This window comes from Rutilus rutilus, assembly GCF_951802725.1.
Source record: "Rutilus rutilus genome assembly, chromosome: 3".
NCBI lineage: Eukaryota > Metazoa > Chordata > Actinopteri > Cypriniformes > Leuciscidae > Rutilus > Rutilus rutilus.
The window spans coordinates 52,063,979-52,091,690 of record NC_140211.1 but is presented as its reverse complement, the minus strand read 5'-3'; the positions used below and the strand labels follow the sequence as shown (position 1 = coordinate 52,091,690).

At 36.9% G+C, this 27,712-nt stretch overlaps 2 protein-coding genes across 2 annotated transcripts in view; one reads left to right on the top strand and one right to left on the bottom strand.

Annotated features, from left to right (window-relative positions):
• Nucleotides 1–19,229, bottom strand: part of adgra3 (adhesion G protein-coupled receptor A3) — a 46,886-nt gene extending 27,657 nt beyond the window's left edge. Inside the window, exons 1-3 of the mRNA XM_084405179.1 lie at nt 18,112–19,229; nt 9,063–9,134; nt 715–786 (exon numbers count right to left, since the gene is read on the bottom strand). Of these exons, the coding sequence (XP_084261305.1) occupies nt 715–786; nt 9,063–9,134; nt 18,112–18,335 (368 nt within the window). The 5' untranslated portion in view covers nt 18,336–19,229. The remainder of the gene's footprint in view (nt 1–714; nt 787–9,062; nt 9,135–18,111) is intronic.
• Nucleotides 19,230–21,230: 2,001 nt separating this feature from the next.
• Nucleotides 21,231–26,196, top strand: gba3 (glucosidase, beta, acid 3). Its single transcript, XM_084403573.1, has 5 exons — nt 21,231–21,453; nt 21,904–22,128; nt 22,889–23,691; nt 23,827–23,950; nt 25,660–26,196. The coding sequence occupies exons 1-5, from the start codon at nt 21,378–21,380 to the stop codon at nt 25,869–25,871; spliced, it is 1,440 nt and encodes a 479-aa protein (XP_084259699.1). The 5' UTR covers nt 21,231–21,377; the 3' UTR covers nt 25,872–26,196.
• The last annotated feature ends 1,516 nt before the right edge of the window (nt 26,197–27,712 follow it).

The window sequence follows — 27,712 nt, the reverse complement described above, 5'->3', positions numbered from 1 at the left end:
TTTATTGGCATCTTTTTATGAATGAAGATTCACTGATATTAATACAGCTCTTGATGTCTGGATAAAAATGATTTATAATTATAATTCTTTCTTTCTTTTTTTTAAGCAGAGGCTCTTTCTTTCTTTGAGGTTCTTTCTTTTTATATTTTGCATGTTCAGATATTCATACAACTAAATATTCTGGGAGCCATGAAAATTGTGAAAATGATCAAAAATGCTGGTGGTGGCTGGCAACCTTTTTTTTTTTTATGTTTTTTTTTTTTAAATGCTGACGGGGAAAGGGTTAAAAATTCATTTGGATTCATTAAACATTTTAAATAGACTGCGGCAATTAACATTTGTCAGAGTAAATTACATGTTATTTTGTCTGTTCAGAAACGTGGGAGAATCGTGATCTCTATTTAAAAAAAAAAAAAAAAAAAAAAATCATGAATCTCAATTTATCCAGAATCGTGCAGCTCTACAGCATTGTTTTTCAGAGAAACAAGTATGTGAACTTAGCATGTTTTCTAAATATAACATACTATGGTATTTTTATGCTTTAGTACAGTAAAAAAACAACAACACACATTCTGTACATACAGCACCTTTAAAAGTTGATTTGATTTCAAGTAACAAATGTTTTTTTTTTTTACGGTGTTAGTTTTTGTCAACTACAATAACCCTGTTGTCGTCAACACATTTTACACTCTAGAAAGACAGAATGATACTTACAGTCGTTTGAGGGCGAAAAGTCCATAAAAAGCTCCTGGTTCAATATGTGTGATTATGTTGTTCTTTATGTCCCTGCGAAGATAAAACAGTTTTAGGCAGTGAACATTATCAAACACTTAAAAAAAAAAAAAGGCCATTTCAAACATGAGCTAAACTGAGCCAACCCAACCCTATAATAACAGGTTATTCAAAACTCAGAAAACATGCCAGTGGGTATAACACTCAAACCTTTTGATGCTTGACGTGCCGTAGCCATCAAGCCATAAGTCAATGCACACCCCTTAATAAGTCTCTCTCATTTGGCAGTGTAACGTAACATGAGGATTGGAACCTCTTCAAACGTAATAATTCAATATGCAAAATGAATCCATTTAGGTAATTCAATAATATCCTGATGCACTGCACTATATTATGCATCAATTATAGGAATTGACTGTAAACGACCACTGTACAATGGCTTTAGCAGAAACTGACTGACGGCTAGTGCTTAAAGGCTCATTAAGTGCCTTGAAACATCCAGCATTATTCATTCAATGCGTTGACGCAATTTCCACTGAAACAGGAAGACAGGGTGGGACCTAGCAAACAGCTCCTCCCCCTTTTTAAACAGCCAATCGTGTTTTGATTCGGCCAATCAGCTGTTGAGCTCATCAAAGCCGCATTTGATTCCATCACTAATAGATTCCCCTTTTAGATTAAATATAAAACTATTACTAAAGCAAAACATTGGACAATCATGTTGAAGATGTTTTGTTTGAAAATTATGTCATTTATGTTGGTGCATGGTACCGGTGTTATCTCTTCTACTCGTCAGTGCTGCTTCTAATGTAGAGTCTGTCTAACCGTTTCTCCTCCCAATCTGCTCCATCGCTTTAAAATATAGCATTCTGTGTAGAATTCAAATGTATCCGATACCTTTTGTGGTCTGCACAGACTCGCGCATATGATCCGCTCTGTGGTACTGTGTCACGCAGTGGCGGTTTGTGTGAAACCACATTCGCCCCAATGGAAAGCATATTTACACATTTACGTCCGAATTGTTCTCTATCCCCTATATAGTGCATGTGTCATTCACCATGTAGAAAATAGTAATTGTGTGAACAAGTGACCGATTTCAACCGCAGCTTCAGCGTTTATTTATAGTATCGGGGGCGGGACGCTTCAGATTCTCGAGAGCATTTGATTGGTCAGAAAATCTGATGAGAAGGTGAAGTGCGGAGTGATGTCATCAAAATAATTTATCTATATTGGCAGAAGTGAGAAACTAAGTTTTGAACACTTATATCTAATAAATGCGTTTGAGTATGCACATTCATATTAAAAGCCAAAAAAAACTCCATTTTGATTTCATGGGGACTTTAAACTAGTGCCATCAGCAGCAACACTGACCGAACATTAAATGAGTGAGCGTGCAGCAATTCCAGAATCCGACAAAGGGCGGGTAAGTTCAAAGGCTACCGTCACTGATACCCAGAGCCCACACCTGCGCTAGTCAGCCAGCAATGTTCAAAACATCATCACAGAGTTCCTGCGTCAAAGGCGGACTAACCATGCAAGCCTCTTTGATGTCGTGCCATTTGTGGTTTGAGAGTGGAATAGAGGAGCACACAACACACAATACGGCAAGAAAGAGAAGGTAGACTAAGGTCATATCAATGATTATAGGATTTCTGGAAGAACAACAACATTTAAAAAAAATGTATGACGATTTCCACCAAAATATTATTTTCAACATTGATAATAGAGGTGGGGGAAAATCAATTTACATCCTTACAATCTTCTACCAGTTCGAATCAAACCACAAAGCGTTTGTTAATAACGGGATGCTGTCAGAACAAAGGCAGTGGCAGTCAACTGTGAGAGCAGTGAAGCACCTGGACAGTTTTGTGGACAGGAAACATTATGAATGAAGCTTTCTAGACAACAATAGTTCCTATATCAATATAGTGAGTCGTTCTTCGGCTCATTGAAGTGCACATGTGACGGGAAAAGGTCCTTACTGTGGATTTAAGCCCTGATATTCTAAACCTGTAAGCTGTTATTCTCTGATCAACAGAATCTCTAAGACATGCCATTCTTGATTAAGACATTTTTCTGAAACGGATACAGAAGAAAAGTTTAATGTCAAGCAAACGTGGAATAGCACATGGAAAAGCTTTTTTCTTTCTGTGAGAGAACACTTCTACAGAGAAGAGCTGGCGGAGCTTTAGGTCACAGTGGGCAGTTCTCTGGAGTGGAAAGGCAAACACGCGTTCCAGTGGCACTGCTCATAACCTTTGCACACGGGTCGGGGGAGTGAGAGGGGAAAAGGGGGGAAATGGAAGGCTCAAACTCAAATTTCTCAGGATACATTAGGAGAGGCTTTTAAAAAAGAAAAACATTTGACATTTTCCAAATGTATGTCTAGTCAAATTTCAACACAAATATGCTGGCTTATCGCCATTGCCTGAAACAATATTTTTGTATTAAAGAAATAAATCATCAGAATAAATCAAGCATCATAAAATGAAGTTAATGCAAGTCTTCGTAAGTCATATGGTAGCTCTGTGTGGATGAAAAGACCGAAATCAGTGACTTGTTAAAGTGATAGTTCACCCAAAAATTGAAATTCTGTCAATTTACTCAATGTCGTTCCTAACCCATAAGGCTTTCATTCATCTTCAAACACAAATTAAGATATTTTTAAATGAAACTTGAGAAGTTTCTGTCCCTCCATTGAAAGTCCACGGAACAAAGTTTAAACTTTCTTGACACCACCATTGAGGTTCGTTCTAGCATGTGACAAACACACACACATTTTGAGCTATCCTGTTTATCATATTTGATGTGCATTAATCAAAAAGTAAAATGATAGTCAAATAAACCCCTGATTCATCCATTCATCACATAAAAGCACTCGTAACTCCTCTCAAGACTTGGATTTAGGGGTGGGCAATATGGACATTCTGGAAAAAAACTATCATGATTTCTCCATGTTGGTTTTACTATTTTGCAAGTGACAGAGCAGTACAGGCGTCTTTGTTCACACAGATCCATGAAAACGATTAAAAACGCTGTATTATGCTGCCAGGCCAGTAGTAGGCGATGTCACTTTTTAAAGAAACACTACACGCCTATAGACTGAACACGTAATATACATGATGTCACCTTTTCACAAATTCTCGTTTTTGTAGTTTATATGGAGACAATAACGGTATCGTTTTCAATTTTTTTTACTTTGAATCCCGTTTTTAAAAGTTTGCATTTTCAGTCCCCCAAAACGCCATTGTCGTGTAAATGAACGGCCAAAACACATAAAAATTTAGTTTTTAGTTGAAAATGGTGTTGTGTAAACAGCCCATGGGTCAGTTCGTCAAACGCAAGTACCGGATCATTCCAAACAAATCATTCAGGTTTTGTGAACTTAATTAACTGATTCAATGAAAAGATCTGAATCATTTCAAAACAATGATTCATTCACAAATTGAGCATCACCACAACTTCAATTTTGTTTTGTTCTTCAAACAAAGTTTCTATGTGACTTCAAAAGATATATATATATATATATATATATATATATATATATATATATATATATATAGTGCACCAGATGTATGGAGCACTTGTAAGATATTTTTATGATGCTTTTTGCAATTCTGGAGCTTCATAGCCCCATTCACTTTCAATAGATGTAAAACTCACAAAGTTGTAATTCAGGTTTGAAACATGGAGTTTTCATTTTTAGGTGAACTATACCTTTAACTGCAACAATAAGGTAAAAAAATAAAAATAAAAATCTGCCTTTTACCAATTCAGTCTTCAAAAGTACACACACACACACACACACACACACACACACACACACACACACACACACACACACACACACACACACACACACACACACACACACACACACACACACACACACACACACACACACACACACACACACACACACACACACACACACACACACACACACACACACACACACACACACACACACTCCCAACAAAGCGTCACAGTGCAGAGAATAATGCGTGAATCAGACTGCTGACATCTCTGGCTTTAGCTCAATTTATTAGAATGACAAAAGCAGAGCTTTGCTCTGAGCGGAAGGGATAGGAGCGAGAGAGAAGTGTGAAAACAAAGCCAGAGAGGGCACACAGGGAGCAGCACTGGAAGGTAACTGTGCCAAAAAGCCCAGACGCAGAAACCCACCGAGCCGTCAAGAGAGCCGAAGATGAATTCCTCAGGCTATCAAAGCACGCAAAGATCAAAGATGTTTACACTTCCAACATGTTAGAAAGACAAGGGTTTAGCTAGTTATACCCTGAACTCTATCATTTTCTCAACATTAAAAGAGAGAAGAATTCCCTCACATTATAAACAGAACAGTGCACAGATTCACTCATGAATCAAGATGAAGCTTTGCAACTGGCTGAAACAGTCCAGTTGGAAGCTCTCAATTCAGTTTACACATCTCTCAAGATGACGAGGTTTACTGGTTGCTGGAACGCATGGTTCCACCACAATCACAACCGTAACAAACATCAATTTCTTTTGCATTCAAGCAAAACACAAGCCGAAAGTTCATCTGTTTCTTTGTTGGCTGAGATGATTCCCAGATCTTACTCAGGGGTGAATGAGCACTAGAAACTAAGATGAAGGCTAAGCTATAAGACCTCTTCATTTGGTTTTACGACTTTTGTATGAAACATGTTTTATAGTGTAGATAGTGAAAAAAAATGATGGTAGGCTAATATAATATTAAGAGTAAAGAGATGTATTCATGAATGAATTTATAGTGAAATGTGTAAAATTACACAAATTTCCATTTTGGATATGTCTAGAAATATAAAAATAAATTGTTTTTAAATAAAAAAAAATTTCTAGGCCTATGTTATATAGAAGTATGAATTTATAATGGAGTTAATAAAAATTCATTTTGAAAATATGTAGAATAAAACAAAATAAAAATAGATATACTTATTCAAATGTACCGTTGAAAAATGTGGGGTTAGTACGATTTATCTTTTGGAAAGGAAAGGATGCACTTGACTTAACTAATCAAAAAAGACAGTTAATAATATTTTTAATGTTAAAAAGATTTCTATTTCAAATAAATGCTGTACTTTTGAACTTTATATTCATCAAAGAATCCTGAAATAGCATCACGGTTGAAATCAGCAGCACAACCGTTTTCAACATTGATAATAATAAGAAGAAATGTTTCTGAGCAGCAAATCAGGACCATGTGACACTGAAAACTGGAGAAACGATGCTGAAAATACAGCTGTCTCATCACAGGAATAAATTACATTTTCAAATATTTTCAAATTGAAACCAATTACAAATAACCCTGAAATAACTTTAAAACAGGATAAATGATAAATGAAAAAATACATGATAAATACACCCTCAAGGATGACATTGTGTATTTCTGGCCCTTAATGAAGCACAAAACTAAAGAACTACTTGCATGTTTCCAGATTCAAACCCATTGAAAAGACTTAAATGAGCAAGAACAAATAAATCAATACTTTCTTTAAAAAAAAAAAAAAACGTAGTGTGTCAATTCCTTTATTCAGCAGTTCTTTGAAGAAACCGGTTATGTGATAGGCCTACGCCGTGAACATGTCTGCTGGTCATTGAAAATCTGGGTCACGTATAGTCAAGCAAGGGAAAGTGCACACATAAACAGCAACACTAAATACGGCATTTCAATGTACAGGCTGGCTCTAAATTTAGCTGTGCGCTCCAGCATTTGACCAGCACTGCTACAGTGAGTGACACTGAATGCCTAACGGAAGTACAGAGCAGTAAACTGATGCCAAGACCAGACAATTGTGCTCCCTGAAGGCAACAGTTATAATTAACTTTCACTTGACCATCCCCCCTCATGACCTCCTCGAGGTCTCCAACAGCCTCATGATCCTTCACCGGTACCTCAGCATCAACAGAAAAATCAGGGGTTCCTTTCTGCTTTATGCACCTTAACAACAGAATAAGAAACAATCAGCTTTGCGCTTTACCCAAAAGAACTGCTGGTCTCGAACAAGGAACTGTTAATGTACACATCAAATAAACATTTCAGAACAACTCAGAATGCCAAAACTTAAAAACTAAATTGATCCCATTATAAACACATTCCCATTAAATCTACACTGGAGACAAAGCAGCTCCAGCCACTTTACTATTTTTATTTATTTACAAATATCACATGTGTGAAGTGATTGTTGTAAATGTTACATTATCTGTGATGTGCTATGTTGGGCATCTTTTTTTTGAATTTCTGACTGTACTAAAAAGCATTTATAGTAAACTAAAATGTACTTCAATGTACTTAAGTTGTAGCGTGGCCACTAGCAGTGTAATGGTTCTTGGTAAAAAATAAATAAATAAATTCAAACTATACCATTCTCCATCCACGGTTCGACACGCACTTGCACAGCAGTTCATCTCAAATCTGATGACACATTTATTACATGGTTTGTTGAAAATAACAACGAGTAAAACAGACAGAGTTTGGGTAATGGATATTTTTGACGATGGATACGCATTCTGGCTTCCCTTAAACTTTGTTCAATGCGAGTGCCGTATGCTTTATGACCAGTCATTAACGCCATCATCGTTGTGTTGATAGCGCGAGCGCAGGTGAGACCTGAACAGCACATTATCTGTGTTTAAACTAAACTCATTTAAGCCTTGCCAATTTAAACATTCAAAGAAGACGTGAAAGAGAACTGAAAAGATTTGTGTGTGCACTCATCCGAAACACGGAAAGCCGCATCTCAGGCACCGTGCGAATATTGAGCTCTGTTCCAAGTCTGGCGCTTGAACGGACAAATTCACTCAAAAATCAATGTCAACACGCCCATCTTGGCGAGTATCCTAGCAAACATAGTAGGTTATGTCTTAAGTGACCATATCAGTATCAGTGTATTGGATCCATGCATTATATCTTAAAGTGACAGCAGCCTAATATTCCTGCTGTCTGTGTTTTAAATGTTAATCAAACAACAAAAGACAAGGAAACCACTCACTGCACTTGACTGAATGGCTTTTGTAACTTTAATAATGATTAATCTTTATTTAATTTATACAGTGAAGATTTTATGCAATGTTGGTTTACATTTGATTACTTTATTCAATTTCTGTACCTGAAAACATGTTGTTTGTATCTTTGCTCTATTGTATTTATTTGTGCTGTTGCTTGTAGTTTGATTACTTGTTTTTATTTTCATTATTTTTATTTAACAGTAGTCCTTTTTTCCCTGACCACAGCACATACCGAACTATACCGAAACAGTGATGCTAAAACCATGATAAAAAACAAAACGTGAGTAATTTGAACCAGTGCACCCCTAGTGGTCACCATAATTATAAAGTTTAAGTTTGGGCGGCAGTTTAAATAAACTGTCACAATCTATTAAAGAGATAGTTCAAGCAAATATGAAAATTCTATCATTAAAGGTCCTGTTTTTCCTGTGTTTTTGAAGCTTTGATTGTGTTCACAGTGTGCAATATAACATGTGTTCATGTTTCGCGTGTAAAAAAACAGTATTTTTCACACAATTTACTTATCTGTATTTTCACTGTCCTAAAAACGGGCTGATGACTTCCTTGTTCTATGAAGTCCCTCCTTCAGAAATACGTAACGCGTTCTGATTGTGCCAGCGGTTCCTGTGTTGTGATTCGACAGCAGCTTAGGGCACGTTGCCCGGAAAGGTCACGCCTCTTACCATAACGTGGAGATGCATGCGCTCAGTGTTATTATATGAAAATAACAGCGTCTCGACGACATGGCGACAAACACACTCTACAAATGCAACTCTTCCTCTTCTCTGTGGGAGCGCAACAAGACCACGCCCCCCTTTTTTGTGTATTCCTGTGGGCGGAGGTTAGTCAAAAAGCTGTTCTAGTGACGTCATTAAAGCAGGAAGTAGAGGGATGTAGTCCAAACCGACCGTTCGATGTAGGCGACTTCTGTTAAATAAAATATCTCGCTTGGCATTGAACTTTGAGCTTTATCATTTTACAGGTATTATTTATGCTCTAACAGCAACATTACACACTAACTAAAGTTTGAAAAATGGGATCACGAAGAACAGGACCTTTAATTACACAAATGAAGGACAAACGGTGGGACAGAAAGCTCTCAGATTTCATCAAAAAGATTTTCATTTGTACTCCAAAGATGAATGAAAGTCTTACGTGTTTGGAACGACATGAGGGCGAGTAATTAATGACAGAATTTTCATTTTTGGGTGAACTAACCCTTTACAGTGTATACGCCAATTAAACAAACTAAAATTAACTACAATTAATATAGGCCTAACAAATAAAGAGAATTTTGAACTTACAGTCGTTCCAGTGATGACAAACCAATGAAAGAGCCATTCAGAAGTTCCTGGATTTTGTTGTTACTCAAAATCCTGTGGAGAAAACAAAAGAGATAGATATTTAAAAAAAAAAAAAAAAAAAACAGGTGACCACAGATAAATACATTACTTGAACCTGAATTGTAAAACTAGATCTACAGTTATTTGCTTGCAAGGTCATGAGCAAACATCCTAAATTTTTTATTTTTCATCAATTGCATACTCAAAACCTTGGACTCAACAGACAAAGTACCTCAGAATTTTTTTTGCATTGCATAATAGTGCATTAATTATACATGTTTTTTTTTTTTTCTAAGCAAATGTTTTCTTATGAAATTGGCCTAGCAAATACAAGCACAGGCAGCTGAGAATACAAGAGACTATCTAAGCTCTTAATCATCAGAAAGAAGCTTCTAACAGCTGAAGATACAGAAAGATATGGAAAGTTACCATAACAACCAAATGGAATGGTAATGTAACAGTTAAAGGTCTAAACTGGTAACCAAAAGTTTAAACCCAAAAGACATTCACTTTTGTGGCCTAATGAAAATGTCTGCTAAACAATGAATCCTATTTGATCACTTCTGAATCAGTCTAACAGAACCAAAAAAAAAAAAAAAAAAAAAAAAATTCGGTTGTCTCCTTGCTTCAATTTTCCACATAGATGACGGCCAATTGGCTGACAAGACCATCAATGGAGCAGAGCTTTCGTGGTTGCTGAGGCACACACCAGAAAATGCGTTCAGCTATAAACTGGTGCAGTGCTAAACACAGCTTTCAAGTGATATACAAGAAAGAAAACAGTTGCAATGGATAAACAATGAATTGCATTTAACTTGGTTTTATTTCGAAACATGAAATTACTGCAAAATTAAACAAAAGTCTCTAACTTTAGAAGCAGGTTTCTCAAATGAAAACCAGCTATTTTACATAAAATACACAGCTGAATCATGTTTGTTTACGCTTTCTGGAGCCAAAACATCATCCCCATGTCTTCTCCATTTTGTGTCATTCAGCAATAAACAGTGATGTACATTCCAGAGGAAGCACCACAACCGTTTGTGGTTGGCTGTTTTTGGGACAGTTGCACCGGATGCGGTTGCTCAGGCTCACAACCCCTTATCCACAGGTCCCGGCCAGACTGTTATTATTATGGGGTGCTGAGGGGTGACTTTATTACAAGCTTGGCCTACTGAGACAGCCTACATATTTTTCTGGCTTTGAGAACACAAACAGTTCCTATCCTCTCCTCACTTTAAGAGCTTGTGGATTTTCAAACTCCAGATGTGAAGAGCATTACGGAAGAGGTATATCAAACAGAGTCCAGCAGGGTCCCTTTTGGTAAACCCGCACCTGCAGTACTTAACAGAACACCCCAACCCGTTATCCGACAGCAGCACTAACTTAATTCCATACCGACCCGATTGACAAAGACAGCGACCCACCTGACCCACACCCGCAGTAAATCTAGACTACATCAGGTAGACAAAAATTATATATTTTTTTTAAAGAAAAATAGTCATGCTGCCCAACATGGTAATAACAAATTTTTTTTTTATTTTTTTTTTTTAACAAGTCAGTGTGCAAAACTTTTGCCTACATAATGTGACAATCTGCTCATACAGGCTATTATTAACAAATGTGCATAAAATCACACTACAGGTTACACAGAGGCCTAGATGTCTAATATATAGCCAAATATGAGCCTTTAGTCAATATCGGAGATATTTTAGTGGATTCACTCTGCATTTAAAGTCGTCATGAAATCACAATGTACCCTTTTTACATTTCTAGTCTTGTTAATACACAGAAAACTATTTGCTTGTCGTGGTAATCTTTAATCAAAATCTGAACATTTGCTTCCGCTTCCTCCTCTGATGACGTCAGTTTTAAGGTTTGGGTAGAAAACGCTTAACCACTCCCCTCAAACCATCAGTCTGCCATGAGCGAGAGATGGAGAGGAGGAGAGCTAAAGTAAAACCCCGCCCTCTGTTCAATATTCCATTTCACTTGGAAATGCGTCACAACACTGGAGAAAAGGTTGCAACTTCCGGTTCACGGGGACTTTAAATGCGGTTGTCTCACCTCAAACTAGCAGCATGAAAGATTAAACTTTTATTCAAATTATATACTACACAGAAAGCAAAGAGTGCTCCCTTAATGACTGAAGCAGTTAATCACTTAAGTTGCAGTGTGCAAACGCTGTGCTTGATGCTGCAAATTGCATTGTAGTTAGAAACCTTTGACAGTCTTCAGACTACAGAGCGTGAACACAATCAGTGGGTACCGAACGGAGTCAAAATAGTCTTGGCTATTGGAGCTGCAATCGGCCGTGCCTATCGATTCGCAACCCGCACCCCAAATGACCACGTAGATATTATTCCACACATTACATCAAAAACTGCCTGGAGTGCTCTGATTAGCCAGCTGACCCACTGCGTTGTGGTAAAGGGGCGTTACATTTTTGACAAACACGACTGAGGTGTTTGGCCAACCATAATCGTGAGTCAGCTTCCAAGGCTTTAAGCAATTGTAAACAGTTAATGATGTCGTCGGTAGATGATCAAGTCGATCGATCTGAAGCAACTTTGCAAGAACGACTTGAGCGGACCGTTTCACAGTGGTAAGCAGGGGTGAAACGATACCCTCATGTCACGATTCGATACATATCACAATACGATAGTATTGCGATACTCCAAGACATATGGTAAAACGTTAACAAAATTTTTTTTTTACTGTTGATTAAAATGCAAAATTTGGTATTACGTTGGGGGTGGAAATGAATAGGCTTGGAGCTGATAACCCAAAGCACAGGACAATGGTGACACCAGAATAAAAATGTCCATGATTCTGAAGCTGAAACAGAATTATTTTAGACAAATATGCTTGCACTCTGTTACTGACTAGATATGCTTAAAATAATGTAGGCCACTTTTTACTGGTAACATAAAACATTTGGCATTATCAGGACCCACAAATACTCCCCCATTGCATTATTATACATTATATATAGTAGTTTAACGTAGTATTGACATTTAAACTCTGTAAACTTGAGGTTTTTCCCCTCACACAGTAATGTTCATTTTGGGTGAACTATACACAATACAGATACATATTGTTGCATTTTCGTATTGCGATTTATTGTGACTCGATATATTGTTACGCCCTAGTGGTGAGTACTCATTGTATATAGCTGGCGTTGTACTCTCCCAGGTTCAGGAAGCTGTCCTCTGTAAAATGCGCTGTGCACAAGCAAACTTTTGGGTTGTACTGCAATAGCTTTATAAATAAATCTTAACCTCTGATTCCCAAGTTCATCCGTTTTCGGAAGGCCAAACACAGAAGTTTGGTTTTTGCATCCAAACACACAGACGTTTGAGGAAGTAATATCCGGTAATATATTGAGGTGTTTTAGGCAGGTCTGGATCAGTGTTCTCTGTTAGATAGAATGAATCCTTTTGTGGGAGACTATGAGCTTTGTAACTCTGCAGATTGTATGCACAAACAGATACAATGAAAGATTAAAAAGCATCATATGACACCTTTAAAAAGTTGACAAAAACTTAATTTTTATATATAAATCTTTTTATATATAGTTTATTTGTGTTGATTATTACATTTTAATTGAATAAAACCTAATTTCCAGTTTCAGTTTTCAGCTAAAGTAATTATTGAATTTCCTGTTTCACTAATAAATGAGTCACAACACAGAAAAATAAAAATAAAAAAAATGCACATACACAGCCTTGAGGTTTTATGCAGCAGAATAAAATGTTGATAAAACTATAGAAAGTTTAATCATCATGAACATTAACTGTATCTGTAGTCATATATATTACGTATGATATCTAATGGTATCTCCACTGATCTATATAGAATGCCATTATATAGATCAGTGGGTATCTCTCAGATTAACTTCTTGTATGCCTGCAATTACAGTTGTGTTTGTTTACATTTTTATTCTGGGCAACTTTAATTGTACATTTCAAAGCTGTCAAGAGAAAAAAAAAAAGCCTGAAAACATTCTGAAGTTTGTAGGGATAAACATGCACACGCTGCCTTGTGACTCTGATCTGTCAAGATAAATTTGAGAGCGATACTGATATTCATGAGCACAGCGATCTCCCAGCTGGGAGCGATTCCCCTCCCTCATGATTACAATATGAACCCAGGAGAATTACTGAGTCTGATACACAACTCTTGTGGGCCCAAGTACAAGTTTAACAGCATCTACAAGGTTTGGTTTTACTCAGCACTGATTTTATTTTACTTTCGTGTCTTCTTGCGCTCGAATGGTTTAAAATAGCTGGAATGTTTAAACTGAAAGATGTGCAAATGATCAACTTTCGCTCAATGATGGTTAAACTTTGCAATTAATCTGAGAATCATGCACCTTTCGAACAGTGGTGCCTGGTCCGGATGGATCACGTATCAACTAAGATCCCTATACTTGGCATCGCACATCCTGCGATTTGACTATCGTGGACGCGCACATCGTGATCTATCGTTTAAGCATCGATATCATGCAGCCCTAAAATGAAGAATGATATATTCATTTATATGCACCAACATAATAAACAGCAAGTTTTACTAACGCATTTAATCACATTAAAGAATCCAAAGAGGGACCATATGGACATCTTACTTAACGGCAAAATTACAATATCCACAATATTGCTGAACTTTACATAGCCAGCAAAATCATTGTAATTATTGGAATTTTATTGGAAATACATTATCTACCAATAAGACATGCCTGGTGGGTAAGAATGAAGTATAGGCCAGTTGTCCAGGGTCACATCAAGTGATTGGGGTGATGACCACTCGTCTGGGACTTGCATTGGTTCTAACAATAGCATTTAAATGAGCGTCTGGCTAGGCACCCACAGGTCTGCTAGTGCTGGAGACAGATGGTGAAGATACAACCTTATCTTGATTTTCTGAGGTTCTACAGGATCTAGTGACCGAATAACACCACTGGAAAGCAAAGAGAGCTGCAAAACACGCTTGCACAATTTAGATTTACTCTAATTAAAAGGTTTTTTTTCTTTTTTTTCTGCAAGACCACATCTTCCTAAAAATCAAAACCTTGACTACGTTAAAACAGCCAGTATAATATACGGAAATATGCTCTGCAGTACGGCAAAAATGGGTGCACCAATCGGCTAAAATCAACTTTAAACAGCAGACAGACTTCTTCAGTTTCATGAGATTCAATTAATTACATTAAAAGGTGAAGTGTGTAATTAAAGAGCAATCAGAATATGAATGCCTTATTGTTGACTCTGCATATTAAGTGGGGATAGGATAAAGTAATTAAACACCAACATTACATAATAGTTTTATTTCTTTGTTACCTGACCTGTGGATGAATCACTCTTGCAACCAACTGATATTTTCTTGAGTTGCAAACATTAAAAAGTCCAATTTAATCAAAAACCTGTCAGGGAATATTTGAAGCTTTTCTGAAACCTATCCCACACTGCCTTGCTACAGTCACCAGGTGTTCTTTGGGGAGGACAGCTCAATCCAGGTGTAGTTTTCAACACCTAAGAGAAACAATCTCGGTGACTGGCTTCACATAAAAAGACAGCTGCACAAACATGATCCACTTACAACAGAAATGGCTATAAACCAATCCCAAGCACTAAGAAACAATGTCAACGTTGATTTAAAAGCAGCATTGCATGAATAACTCTAAAAACTCCAGCTCTAAGTACAAGTCACAATGAAACAGAAGGAGTAACAGAACCTTTCTTCTATTTTGCAAATCCAACAACAAATTATCGAACAAGAAAATAATGAATGGCGAAACTTGGTTTTATGCATCGGTTGTTGATTGGATTGTAAGATGTGGGCGTAGCACTCAAAAACGTAGGCAGATGAACGCAAGTTTGCAAGGATGGGGGCTAAATGATTAACTAAATAAGCAGACGAAATGACTGAAGACCACCTGCATCACTGAGAGAAGTTTGTTGTTTCACTGGATATTTTGATTGACAATTATGAGGTCAAAAACGTTAAAAGATGTATACATTGCACACAATAAGATTTATAACATGCATTTAGAAAACAGATGAATGAAGGTGAATTTTCTCTTCATGTCGACTTTAACAGGATTAAAACCAACTGACCCACCACCAGTAAAAAAAAAAAAGTGAGCAATCAAACAGCTTAATTTCACAAGGTTGTAATGGGGAGCTTTTTTTCACCCTGTTAAAGGGGTGGTATAATAAACCTGCTGACCCCACATATGCGTGTGAGGTAAAGGACTTCCTACACCAGGTTGAGGAAAGTAATTGATTTTCAGGGTTAGAGGAGGTCAAAAAAGGTAGGATTCCATGAATAACTACTGTTGACCCCTCCATGTGAAGAAAACATCATGTGAAGTGACAAGACTGCTGGATTTGCGACCCATAAACACTCTCAACCTATGTGTAAATAGCCATTCATGTGTCAAACCAACGTAATGAGAAAGAGTTAAAATATCAATCTAGGGTTCCTAAATCAAATGTCCACTTTACATTAGTGATGCATAAAAATTTGGGCAACTACAAATATTTGTCTGAAAAAGCCACAATTTTCAGCCGAAAACATTTTGGAGAGCTGAAACCATTGATGTTTAAATGACACTTCTCAGATGACGTGTTTTGACTGTTACGCCATCTGTTTCATGCACACAATGTGATAAACTTTCAGGTAAACATCAGCTGAGTGGAAGCAAAAATATTTCAAGAGTCGCGATATGTAACATTTATTTGATGAAATTTTAAGAGGGGTCTCGTTACCGAAGAACTTTATTATGACTGGTTTAATTCACCACCCTGCAGCATAAAGAGTTCAACCACCCAATTACCCACATTTATTTTTGGCTTTCAGCTAAAAGAAAACTTCAGTTTCAGTAAAAAAAATCATTTCAGTGCATAAAGTCGTGAAATAAATGTTTTTACACAACTAAATCAAGGTTTCAACAGTATGTACTAACAGTGCGTTTATTTCCCCTCACCGGAGCAAAGTCTTTGTTTTTACATGTGTTCTTCCTCTCTTTACAAACTCAGCACAGCCACATGAAGAAAGACGAATGCACCATTCAGACTTTCAGACATGCTTGATATCCATCTCTGAAAGACACAGTCACGTGGGCCGCATTTCGTTTAAACTCTAATAAGGCTGCACCGCCAGCCACAGAAAGAGCACAGGGCAAAACTAAACCACTGTTAAAAAACCTTTTTTTATTATTATTCTGAAGATCCTAAAAAAACATATTCAGTCTAAACGTTTGACTGGTAGAGTGTATAACATGTAATGTTACCAAATATTTTTAGCTTTAAAGCAACCCAAATTTTTCTAATTCTGTCATTTACTCACCCTCATGTCGTTCTAAACCCATAAGATTTTGGTTCACCTTTGACAGAAATTAAGAGGTTTCTGTCCCTCCACTGAACGTCCACACAACCAAAAATGAAATGATCCAAAAAGGCGTCGTAAAATGAATCCAAATGAACAGAGCGGCTTTGTGAAGAGATATGATTGCTTTATATGATTCACAAATTTACATGGATTTACATTGTAAACAATGATTGACACACACAAATAGAGCATCACATATGGTAAACATGGAAGCTCATGTCATCATGCGCTCTAGAACAATCCTATTGTAATAATAGTTTCGGTGATCAGATCGGATGCAAATGTGATCGGGCAGAGCAAACCTTAGGTCGTAGAGGCTTGAAACTTCGAGGGATGGTAATACCCACCCACCCCATCTACAATGTCAACAAGGCTCACCCCAATCAGCCTGATGGTGGCGCTACAGCGATCAAAAGTATGTAATGGCTCATAACTCCATTTTCGGGTATTTTGGATGATTAAAAAAAAACTACTTTTGCAAACTAGTCCTAGGTTTTTTTGCCCAATCTGAACCAAACCAGTGAAGAAAGATTCTGGTCTTCGGACTGTAGATTGGAGTCTGCAATAGGTGATTTGGGAAATGCTAACTTTAGCCTGCTAGCATTGGAAGCATACGATCCCACCCTCCCTTCAAAACGCCATCCAAAGCCACGCCTCCTCCAAAACACATGAACACGCACAGACCAGAAACAAGATAACCAGAAACAACGATATTGGATTACATCATGTGTCATTCACCGGTGAGAAAACTTTACAGTACAGTAAGTAACAGTACTACAATAAAGAATGTAAACAACTGTTTGTCTGCCATTCACGCTCTGTTTGCCTGCCATTCAGTCCATTCTCAGACCGAATGCAATGATTGAAAGAACATTTTATGGCCCTACACCTTCCACAAAATACATATAAACTGCTTTACATGATAATTGTTATCAGGATGTGAAGAGACTTTCAACCAGCATAACAACAACAAAAAAAAAATCTGTGGAGAATCACCTACTGCACCTTAAGTAACAACAGCAAAAGGTCACACCAGTTCACTAATATCTAAAGTAGGCATGCAAAGTGAAAATTGCACAAGCTTGTACAATTTAAGTTACCCAAAATTAAGTAAAATATACCATTTCAATTTTATAAGTGTTCCCTGCTAATAAGGTAGCCTATGCCCTGCTATTGTTATGATGACCTCCCTTTTATGACTGTATTCACTCTATTTGTTTTAATCATAGTTCAATAAAGAAAATCATAAGTTTAATCACAAAAAAAATAGTTTTAATCATTCTTAAGTAAAATTATTAGACTTTTGAGAAATGTAAAAAGGCAATAAGCCTAATAGTATCAAATAGTATCAAATGATCAGTAGATGAAATATTTTGTATATTTAATAACTATTTAAGTCGCTCAGTTTGATCTGTGTGACTTTTGAAAACTCATATTTCACTCATTAAGTGAAAACTCACTTAAAAACTGTTGCGTTTATCAAAAGGTTCCCAGAAGGACCAGAAGTCATGAGGTCAAATGGCAGGAATGACCCTCGTGATGTGTGGATAAGGGCTATTTTTTTTTTTTTTTTTTATAAATGACGATGTTGATTCTGTGAGGAAAATGAGTGTTAACTTACAGTGAGACTGTTCTGTTGGGAAACGATTCAGTAGAAGGCACCTGATGGAGCTCCATGTTACTGCAGACCACTTTTCTGTCCAGTGTGGCCCCAGACGAAGAGCTTTTCCCTCCTGCACTTTTGAAGCGTTCATCATATGATTTACATTCAGTCGATCCTGCAGAGCTCGAGCTTCTGAAAAGCACAAAAGCCAGGAAAAAGACACAAGTAGCGCCCACCGACATCACTCCTGCCTTCGTTGATATTCACACGGCAAGAAGAGGGGTCAAGATTAGCATATAAATAGCCCCAGAAAGCCTTTCGTTGCTGTTGTTTATATCTAAACACGATCTCTGCGATGAATATTCGTCAAAAGCCATCAAGCAGAGACGCTGGTCAGCACTCCTTTAAGTCATGGTCGAAATACTGACTCGACACAACATTAGATGCGACGATTTATCATGGTTTTTGCTCTCCACATTAAGCAGTCCGAAAGGCAGCGGTCGAATATCCTTCTTTGTTTTCCATAAGCATCATCGTACAACTCAACAAACCTTCTCCAGCTGATGGTTTCACGCAAGTTTCCACTGTTTTACACGAAGCATTTTCTTTGTTTCCAGTCAAAGTGGAGACCTCGCTCCTGCGCTAAAAGAGAGACAGCTGCAACCATCCCGAGATAACAGTCTCACAAACTCAAGGAAATCTGTTCACGTAAACTTTTTCTCTGTGCGCATCTCACTGCACATTTGAACTCCAAAAGAAAGCCAAACAGTTTCTAGACGGTAGTTATTCGAAGATTATCTAAAACAGGTCATTAAACGCGACATGTCCGCGTGCCGAACAATAAAACCATTCTTGAGAAACTGAATGCGTAAAGTTGGTTTTCACTTTGCTGCTGTTCCCCATAAGCTTGAATGCTGCCTGCTACCGACCACGACGGTAAAAACGCTTAGTGAGAGATACAAGCGGAATGTGTAACCCAGGGTCCCAGAGTGTGCTTCTTGCAGTCGGCGAGACGGTAAAAGCGTGAATGTGTCCAGCGCTGCTCAGTTCATAGCCGAGTGTGTTGCTGTTCTCTTTCTCTGAGCCTCGGGCTCCATGTTCCATTTCCTCCCCTGACGTCATCATAGGTTTGGTCTGAACTCCAGTCAACACCGATCCTTTTAATTAAACCCACTGTTGTTATTGCCCACATTTTATACAATATTGTCTTTAATTTAAAAGATATTATTTTATTTTATACTGAATTTTTATACAGAAAATATTCTCAATTTCTCTCTTTTTTTTATCCATGAAAGTTTTTTCATTTTTGATTGAAGTAGACTGACTAATCATATCTCGGTCACCGTGATTTTGCCAAGTTAAACATGTTCCTGGATCGACATATTTTGTTGATCCTGGAACAACATTCCTTTGTGAAAAAAAATAGGCCTAGGCCTAACCCTACCCCTAAACCCAACCCTACTCTTATAATAACTTATCCCTAAAATTAGAGGTAAATGATGTGTGAATAATAATTGATGTTGAAGCACCTAACCCGGGTTGTAAGCCTAAACTTACATACAATTTAAAATTGTCACTTAGATCTGATTGATTGATTGGAACTTTGTTCTAGGATCAACAGAAATTGTTGATAGAGGTACATGTTGTACTTGGTGAAATCACATTCACCCCAAAGGTCTTTGTTTAAATATTAATAAAAATGTGACAGATTTCTGAAGCTGTAGGCTATGGGATATTCTTTGGTAATGCTATTGATGAGGTTTATTTTGCTCTCCTGCTGTCAATGTTGTCCATTTATTTATTTAACTTGATATTTGATATTTGATATAATAAAAAAAATCTTGAGAATTCTTGCCCTCTTTGGTTTTATCAGTGTTAACCCCTCTCGTTTTTTTATTTTATTTTTTAATTTAGATTTCTATTACGATACATTTTAGTCATTACTTTTCCAGGCCTGCAAATTGCACTTAAAAATGTTACTTTTCACTGATCTGTATAGAGAACATTATGCAGATCAGTGTACTTTGTACTAAATATTTACCTTGATAATAACAAGAGTCATTTAAACCTGTTAAAATTGCTTGTATATAAAACTGGTCTAAATGTTTTTATGTCATTAAAAGGTTGCTGATCTGTGTGAAATGCAGTACTCTATTTACAACTTTTTAAAATTTTAAACAGCATGTAGTTCATGGCCTCACTGCACATTAATTGAGAGACTATCTATTTCTATTTGCAAAAAATAATTAATGTAACACCAGGATTATTTAAGACTATATAAGGTGCTAAAGTAGCTAGCAGGATTAACCTGTAACCTGCCAGGTTACATAACAAAAAATTATGCTTTTCCTATATATATATATATATATATATATATATATATATATATATATATATATATATATATATATATATATATATACACACACACACACACACACATATATAGTTATCTAAACATGTAAGAGACAACTGAGTGACCCACTTCTGCAGTTAATAAAAAAGCACATCCATTTCCTTTAAAGTTATGGCATTCCATTACAAAACCACAAAACAAAATGCAACACAATACTAAAGGATCCTTGATCCATTGTGCTCAGTTGTTTTTGTGTGGCCCTCACAAAAGGTTCTCTTTGCATTTCTGCACTACAAACAAGTTTAGACAGGTTGGCAGTAGTGTAAAAAAAAAGAAAAGAAAAGAAAAAAAGTTAGCCTAGATGGGTCCTCGTCGTAGCAGAACAACCTGAAGAGAACAATGCATTGTGTGCAGCGTTTGTGACTTTGAATCGCATGCAGATGCTTCCTATGGGAGCATAAATCTTTAGTCATTGTGACCAGGGACAATTTAGAAGCCGTGTGTAAAGAGGACTGCACCTCATGCTGGTCAAAGGTCTCTGTCCTTAGGGCTTTTCAGTTTATTTCCTTTTCAGTCTCTTACGAAACATGATACGATAAACTCTTGCATTACAATTTCCTTGAGCCTAAAAACAAATCATTAACGTTTATTCTACCGAACAGCAAAAACGTTACTAATTTAAATTAATCCAAAAAACGTCAAAAAATGTTAATAATGTAAAACACTAATGTAAATATATATATTTAAAAACATTTAAATGTACCTTGGACGGTCTCATGACGGAGGTGCGCGATGACGTAACGTGCAGGGCGTGCTGACGTTCACCGCTTACTTTAAGCTGCGAACGTGCAGCCAGACTTGATTGCATGTATTTTTTTTTTATTCCGTTTAACTTTGTCTAGTTTCCTCTTCACCATTGTCTTAAAATATGTCTGCACTAGATGTCACCGTATTTCCAAAAGACTTTGCGTGGGGAGCTGCGACTGCTGCTTATCAAATAGAAGGTACATTTTACACTAGTGTTAATTTACTGTAGTAAACGTCGCGGTGGTTGTCGACTTTGTTATCTGATTTAACTCACTTGCAGATTAAGCATTTCAGGATGCATGTAATAGCAACAGTTTGCAATTATTTAGAACATAGAGTTGTTCAGTTATAAAAATACTACAAGGTTTTTAACGTGGCATCTTATATTGTCATGTTTCTTAACAAATACCATGGTAATTATATGGTCTTCTTCATTATAGTACATTATAGTACCATGCAAATACCATGGTAAAATGATATCGCTAGATTATAACACCCCAGTACTTTTTGTTGAAGGCAGATGTGGATTGTTATTTTGTAGCAGTCAAACTTTGTTATTTGACAGTTGTACGTGACAAAATAAAATTAAATGAGGTTATATATAATGGGTCTAAACTTTCCTTTTGATTCCTTAAATTATCTTGCAGGAGGCTGGAATATGGATGGTAGAGGCCCCAGCGTATGGGACGCATTCTGTCACGCCAAAGGACGGGTGTTTGAAGACCATAATGGAGATGTAGCCTGTAACAGCTATCAGCTCTGGAAAGAGGACCTGAAATGTATCCAACAGCTTGGTCTCACCCATTACCGTCTGTCCATATCCTGGTCACGGCTCCTTCCCGATGGAACCACAAATCATGTTAATCCAAAAGGTGCTCAAGGCAAAATGACTCTCTTTGTGAGGTTCATAAGAGTAAAATCAAAAAAGTCAGTCCCTTCTTTCTCTGTGCTAAACAGATTTACAAACAAACACTGTAAATAATACTTTGAAATAATAACTTCTCACTAAAAACACAAAAAGTAAAATTAGATATTTATCTAAATGGCATAAATATTCACCTTTAGGTACAGGAAAATATGAAAAACGAGTCAAAATACTTTATACTTATCTTTATAATCAAAATACTTTTATTGAAATTCTAGCATTCTTAATCCATGAACAAGTTTGAGGAAACAAAGCATCAACTTTTGTGTTTTTTTTGGGATTTTATTTCAGCTTCAAATAATTGTTTAAACATTTCTTTAAAGTAATATTTTTATGGAATATTGCAGTGTTATTATAAATAAGTGCCATCGTAATGTTTAATCAAAAACCTCTCAACAACATCTCTTTTCTGATGATGTGTCTCTCACATGAGATCATAGCAATTAACAACAGCGGACCAATCAATTTCTAATGGACAAAATCAAGTCCTGCCCTAATTTTGCCTAGCTCGTGAACCGGCTGCACTCGGATATACATTAGTCACATTAGTGAGGAAAATATCTTGTTTCATGCCGACTCTAAATGATTTAAAGGATTGACGCGGACAATGTAAAAAGGTGTTTAATTTTGGCCTACTTGTCACCTAAATCATTATACTTCCTGAAGTTGCTTACCTGCGTTTTTGACCTTTTTTCCGTAACCCTCAGGTGTGGCGTATTATAACGAAGTGATTGACGACTTGATTGCTTGTGACGTGACGCCCATGATCACATTGTACCACATGGACTTACCTCAGGCCTTACAGGATCTTGGCGGATGGAACTCAGCAGATATTGCAGACATCTTTGAAAGTTATGCCAGGTTTTGCTTTAAGACCTTTGGGGACAGAGTGAAGCTCTGGATCACACTGAACGAGCCCTATGTTTGTGCCAAGCTGGGTCATGAAGATGGCACCTTTGCCCCTGGGATCAAAGATCCAGGAATATCAGTCTACTTGGCGGGACATAACATGCTGCGTGCCCACACCAAAGCCTGGCATACTTATAATGCTCATTTCAGGCCTTTACAAGGAGGGCAAGTGTCTCTTGCTCTGAACAGTGACTGGGTAGAGCCGTTGAACCCGGACTGTCCTGAAGATGCTGCAGCCACTGAGCGCTACAAGGAATTCACCTTGGGCTGGTTTGCCTGCCCTGTGTTTTGCACAGGAGATTACCCAGAGTCCATGCGATTCAGGATTGAGACTAGGAGCTTAAATCTGGGATACAAGCAGGGCTCTCGGCTACCACGCTTCTCAAAGGAAGAGCCAACTCCTTTGGGCACAGTGGATTTCTTTGCACTAAACTATTACACCTCTCGGAAAGTCAAAGCTCTAAGTAGTGCTAACAACGAGCTCAGTTTCGTGGGGGATCAGGGGGCAGAGGGGGTTGTTGACCCGTCATGGCCCATATGTGGGGTTCACTGGTTGGCTGTTGTTCCTGATGGATTGCGGAAATTGCTGAAATATATAAAGGTTCCTTCATTTATTTGTGCACAGTTCTCTCTAACCTTCCTTTATTTTTAATTTAATTAGGAGTATATTTATTATGCAGTGATTCATATATTGTCTAATTTACAAAATCATTTACATGTGCTTGTTTTTTTTTAGGACACATATTCCAGTCTGCCCATCTATATCACTGAAAATGGCTTTTCGCAGATGGGGCCGGTTCAGATAGAAGATGCCGACCGCTCACAGTTCTATCAGGACACTCTGCAGGAAGTTGGCAAAGGTAGGCCTACTGTTATATTAACACTGCGCAATGTACAATAAAATAGCTCAAGAGTACAAAGTTCATTTTATACAGACTAGTAATGCCCTTGTGAAAAAGTGTGCTTCAATGCGCAGTTGTATTGTTCTTAAACACAAAAAAATAGTTTTTCCTTAAAAAAACGTACTTGCAGATTTAATTTTAGTTAAATAAAAGGTTATTTAAGTGTACTTAAAAGAGAGTACACTTTCATGACTTTCTTAACACACTTAAGTTCACTTTTTAAAAGTGCACTTTGTAATAATGTTTTACTTTAAAAGTGCTTCTTAAATAATTACTTTAATAATCTTTTGTTGTCCTTTAAAAAAAGAACGCTTTTTTTTGAGGTGTTGACTACAACACACTAAAAAAAAAGTGCAATGTACTAGATTATTATTATTATTATTATTATTATTGCAACTTTATGTTTGTATTTAAATTCAAGACATGAATTTCAACAGAAATTACATTAAGAACTTGTGGGTCAAAAAGCACCCTTAAGTTGAACTAATTGTATACATTTATACTATAATACATTTTCATTTAATTGCAATTAAGTGTCAAAACACTACATTCAGGTTATACTTTTAAGTAAGTATATTGTTGCCATAACAAGTACTCTTTTATAAGTTTGCTTAAAGGGTTAGTTCACCCAAAAATTTAAATTATACCATGATTTACTCGCCCTCAAGCCATCCAAGGTGTATATGACTTTCTTCATTCATACTAACACAATCGGAGTTATATTTAAAAAATATCCTGTCTCTTCCAAGCATTATAATGGCAGTGAATGGGGGGTGAGATTTTGAAGCCCCAAAAATGCATCCATCCATCATAAAAAATAATCCATAGGGGGTTAATACAGGCTTCCTGATGCGAAGCGTTGGGTTTTTGTAAGAAAAATATCCATATTTAAAACTTTATTAGCTATAATAACTAGCTTCCGACAGATGACCGTACGCGGCGATTTGCAGCGAAATAGTGACCTCTGACCTGGCGCATGACATATTGATGAACACGGAAGTGCAGAGGATAGAGCAAAACAAAACACCGATCACGAACTAGAAGTCTAAAATGAGAAATTTTAAAGGGAAATCTCAGAGGATTTCGATATAATAGAAGAGGAGCTTGAGTTTGTTGCACAGCCCTATTTGTTTAAACCGCGAGAAGCGTCAAAGCTTACGCTACTCCTACATCCGACGTCATACATGCGCCAGGGGTTACTCTTGTGGTGCAAATCGACTTGCGCACTATGCGTACGGTCATCTGCCGGGCTATTTATTATAGCTAATACCGTTTTAAATATATATTTTTTCCTTAAACGCATCGTTTCGCTTCAGAAGTGGATTACTTTTATAATGGATGGATGCACTTTTTTGGGCTTCAAAGTTTGGGCTCCCATTATAAAGCTTGGAAGAGTCAGGACATCTCTGATTGTACTCGTCTTAATGAAGAATGTCATATACACCTAGGATGGCTTGAGGGTGAGTAAATCAAGTTTCATTTTTGGGTGAACTATCCCTTTAAGTGTATTTCTTTTTCACAAGCGTGGATGCAGTCCTGAAATTGTAAAATCCAGTTGACAGGACAGTAAAGTCCTTGTATTGTAGCTTTGAGACCCAGACTACTGAAAGTTTTTCAAATATTATATACTATATTATTATAATATGGATGATGTGTTTGTTTTGCAGCTATCAGTCAAGATGGAGTGAATGTAAAGGCATATTTTGCCTGGTCACTGCTGGATAACTTTGAATGGAATCATGGCTTCAGTGTGCGCTTCGGCTTGTTTCATGTGGATTTCTCTACGCCTGAACTAAAACGCACCATATACCGCTCAGGTAGAGAGTATGCTGCTGTCATATCCAAACATCGCTCTCAGACCAAACCCAAGAGCATTTAACAACATTACTAAGAAACAAAATCAAGATTATATTACACATGAAGAAATTACATCAGGAAATGTCTATTGGAAATGTCTATTTTTTGCAGCCTAAATAATGATGAGCCTAACTGGTTACACTACAGTGTTGCTTGCTGTAAAATCAAGTGAGTCATTGTTATTAAATCGAAGTTGGACTTAATTCCTTTAGCTGAGGGTTCTTGAACATTAAGTATATGAAGCATGAGCAAGAAAATCACGGTTTCAGTCCTAGTGTTTTGTTGATAAATGCTGCCTCTGTGTGGCCAAAAATGGTATTAAATTTGGAACAGCATTTTGTGCTGGTATATTGGCTGGGATTGCTTTATGCGAGTTCTACAGTCATTACACTCTCCTAATGGTGTAAAATGAGAATGTTCATGAGATATTAACATAACAGGTTGTAGTAATTTTACATGCAAACTAAAGTGTCATTAACTGGATTGCACATGTAATTACCATTGGAAATGAGGGAATGCTGAATCTAACCGCAGCCCTAAACTCCCAAGGGAGTAAATGGCTGAAAAAAATGTGCGTTCTGTTCTAATTGTTCACCCAGGAACAGCCATTATTGCATCCTATAAATTAATAATATGAGATCACAAATCGCATTTGATTGTATTGTTTGAATTAGGATAATCGAAGCTCAAGTGAATTAAGCAACAATAGAAGCTATTTTTAATCCACATGTTCCAGTCAGGCTGACATTTTTATGCAGGTTTCTTGAATGTAAATTAGTGTATTTAATTGTAACATTCAATCACCTCCACTGATGGTCAATTATACAGATGTCAAATTAACGGAGGCACATTTTTATTGGAACATACTTATATTTTGACACACTTATGAAATATTCAGCAACAAGGGAACTCATTAGATTAATATAAATTAACTGAATAATTTAGCTGCTAATTAACTATTTTCAGTGTGAAGTAGATTATATTCAAAACGTAGAACTTGCGTCCTAGAACGGGGTTCCCACGATTAAAACCTGGAAATATCATTAAATATTTGCGAATCGCAGCCTGGAAAAAGTCACGGCAATTAGCAAAACGGTTTTTGGTTACGCTCAAATATTTCATTGGGTATAAAAATAGCTTTTTGTGAGTGCATTCTCTATAGTTACTTTTAAAAATCCTTATTTATTAATCATGAACAACTAAATAATTAATGGAAATGCAATGGTCAAGAAGTGTAGGAGCCCTGCTAGACAAGCGTCCTATAGGTTTCAGCGTCAGTGACCGTATGTGTTAAATGATATGGCTCCGGTGTTGGCGGGAGAAGCCAGCAGGGAGTGAAAGACGGTCGAAACGGAAAGATGTAGAAACAGAGATACCCTGTGAGATAAAGGCAGTCTCAATGAATAAACCACAGAAGATGTGTATGCGAGAGAATCCATTTCAAAGTGCCTTACCTAATAAAGTCAGATGTTGAATTCAGCACTCCTGATGATGCAAGTGTTACATTTGGTCATTTTGATATCATAATACATCTATAGGCCAGAAATCACATTATTATACCACAATGAATAGATACAGCACCAAAAGTAACAATACACCAATAACTGATGTTTTATGTAATCGCAATACTTGAATGAAGAACCTCGTGAGTGACTGAATGCTTCCAATTAAATACATATTTTTCAAATAAACATGACTTGAGGCCTTCCTCGAATTGACCAATTTCTATAATATAGAATTATTAATTTACAGTTATATAATTCTGAATCAACATGCACCAATGCCAATTTTTCTATATATTGCAATCATTATGTTCACAACTTGTAATAATTACTTCAATGAGCTCATTGTTTCTGCCTTAAA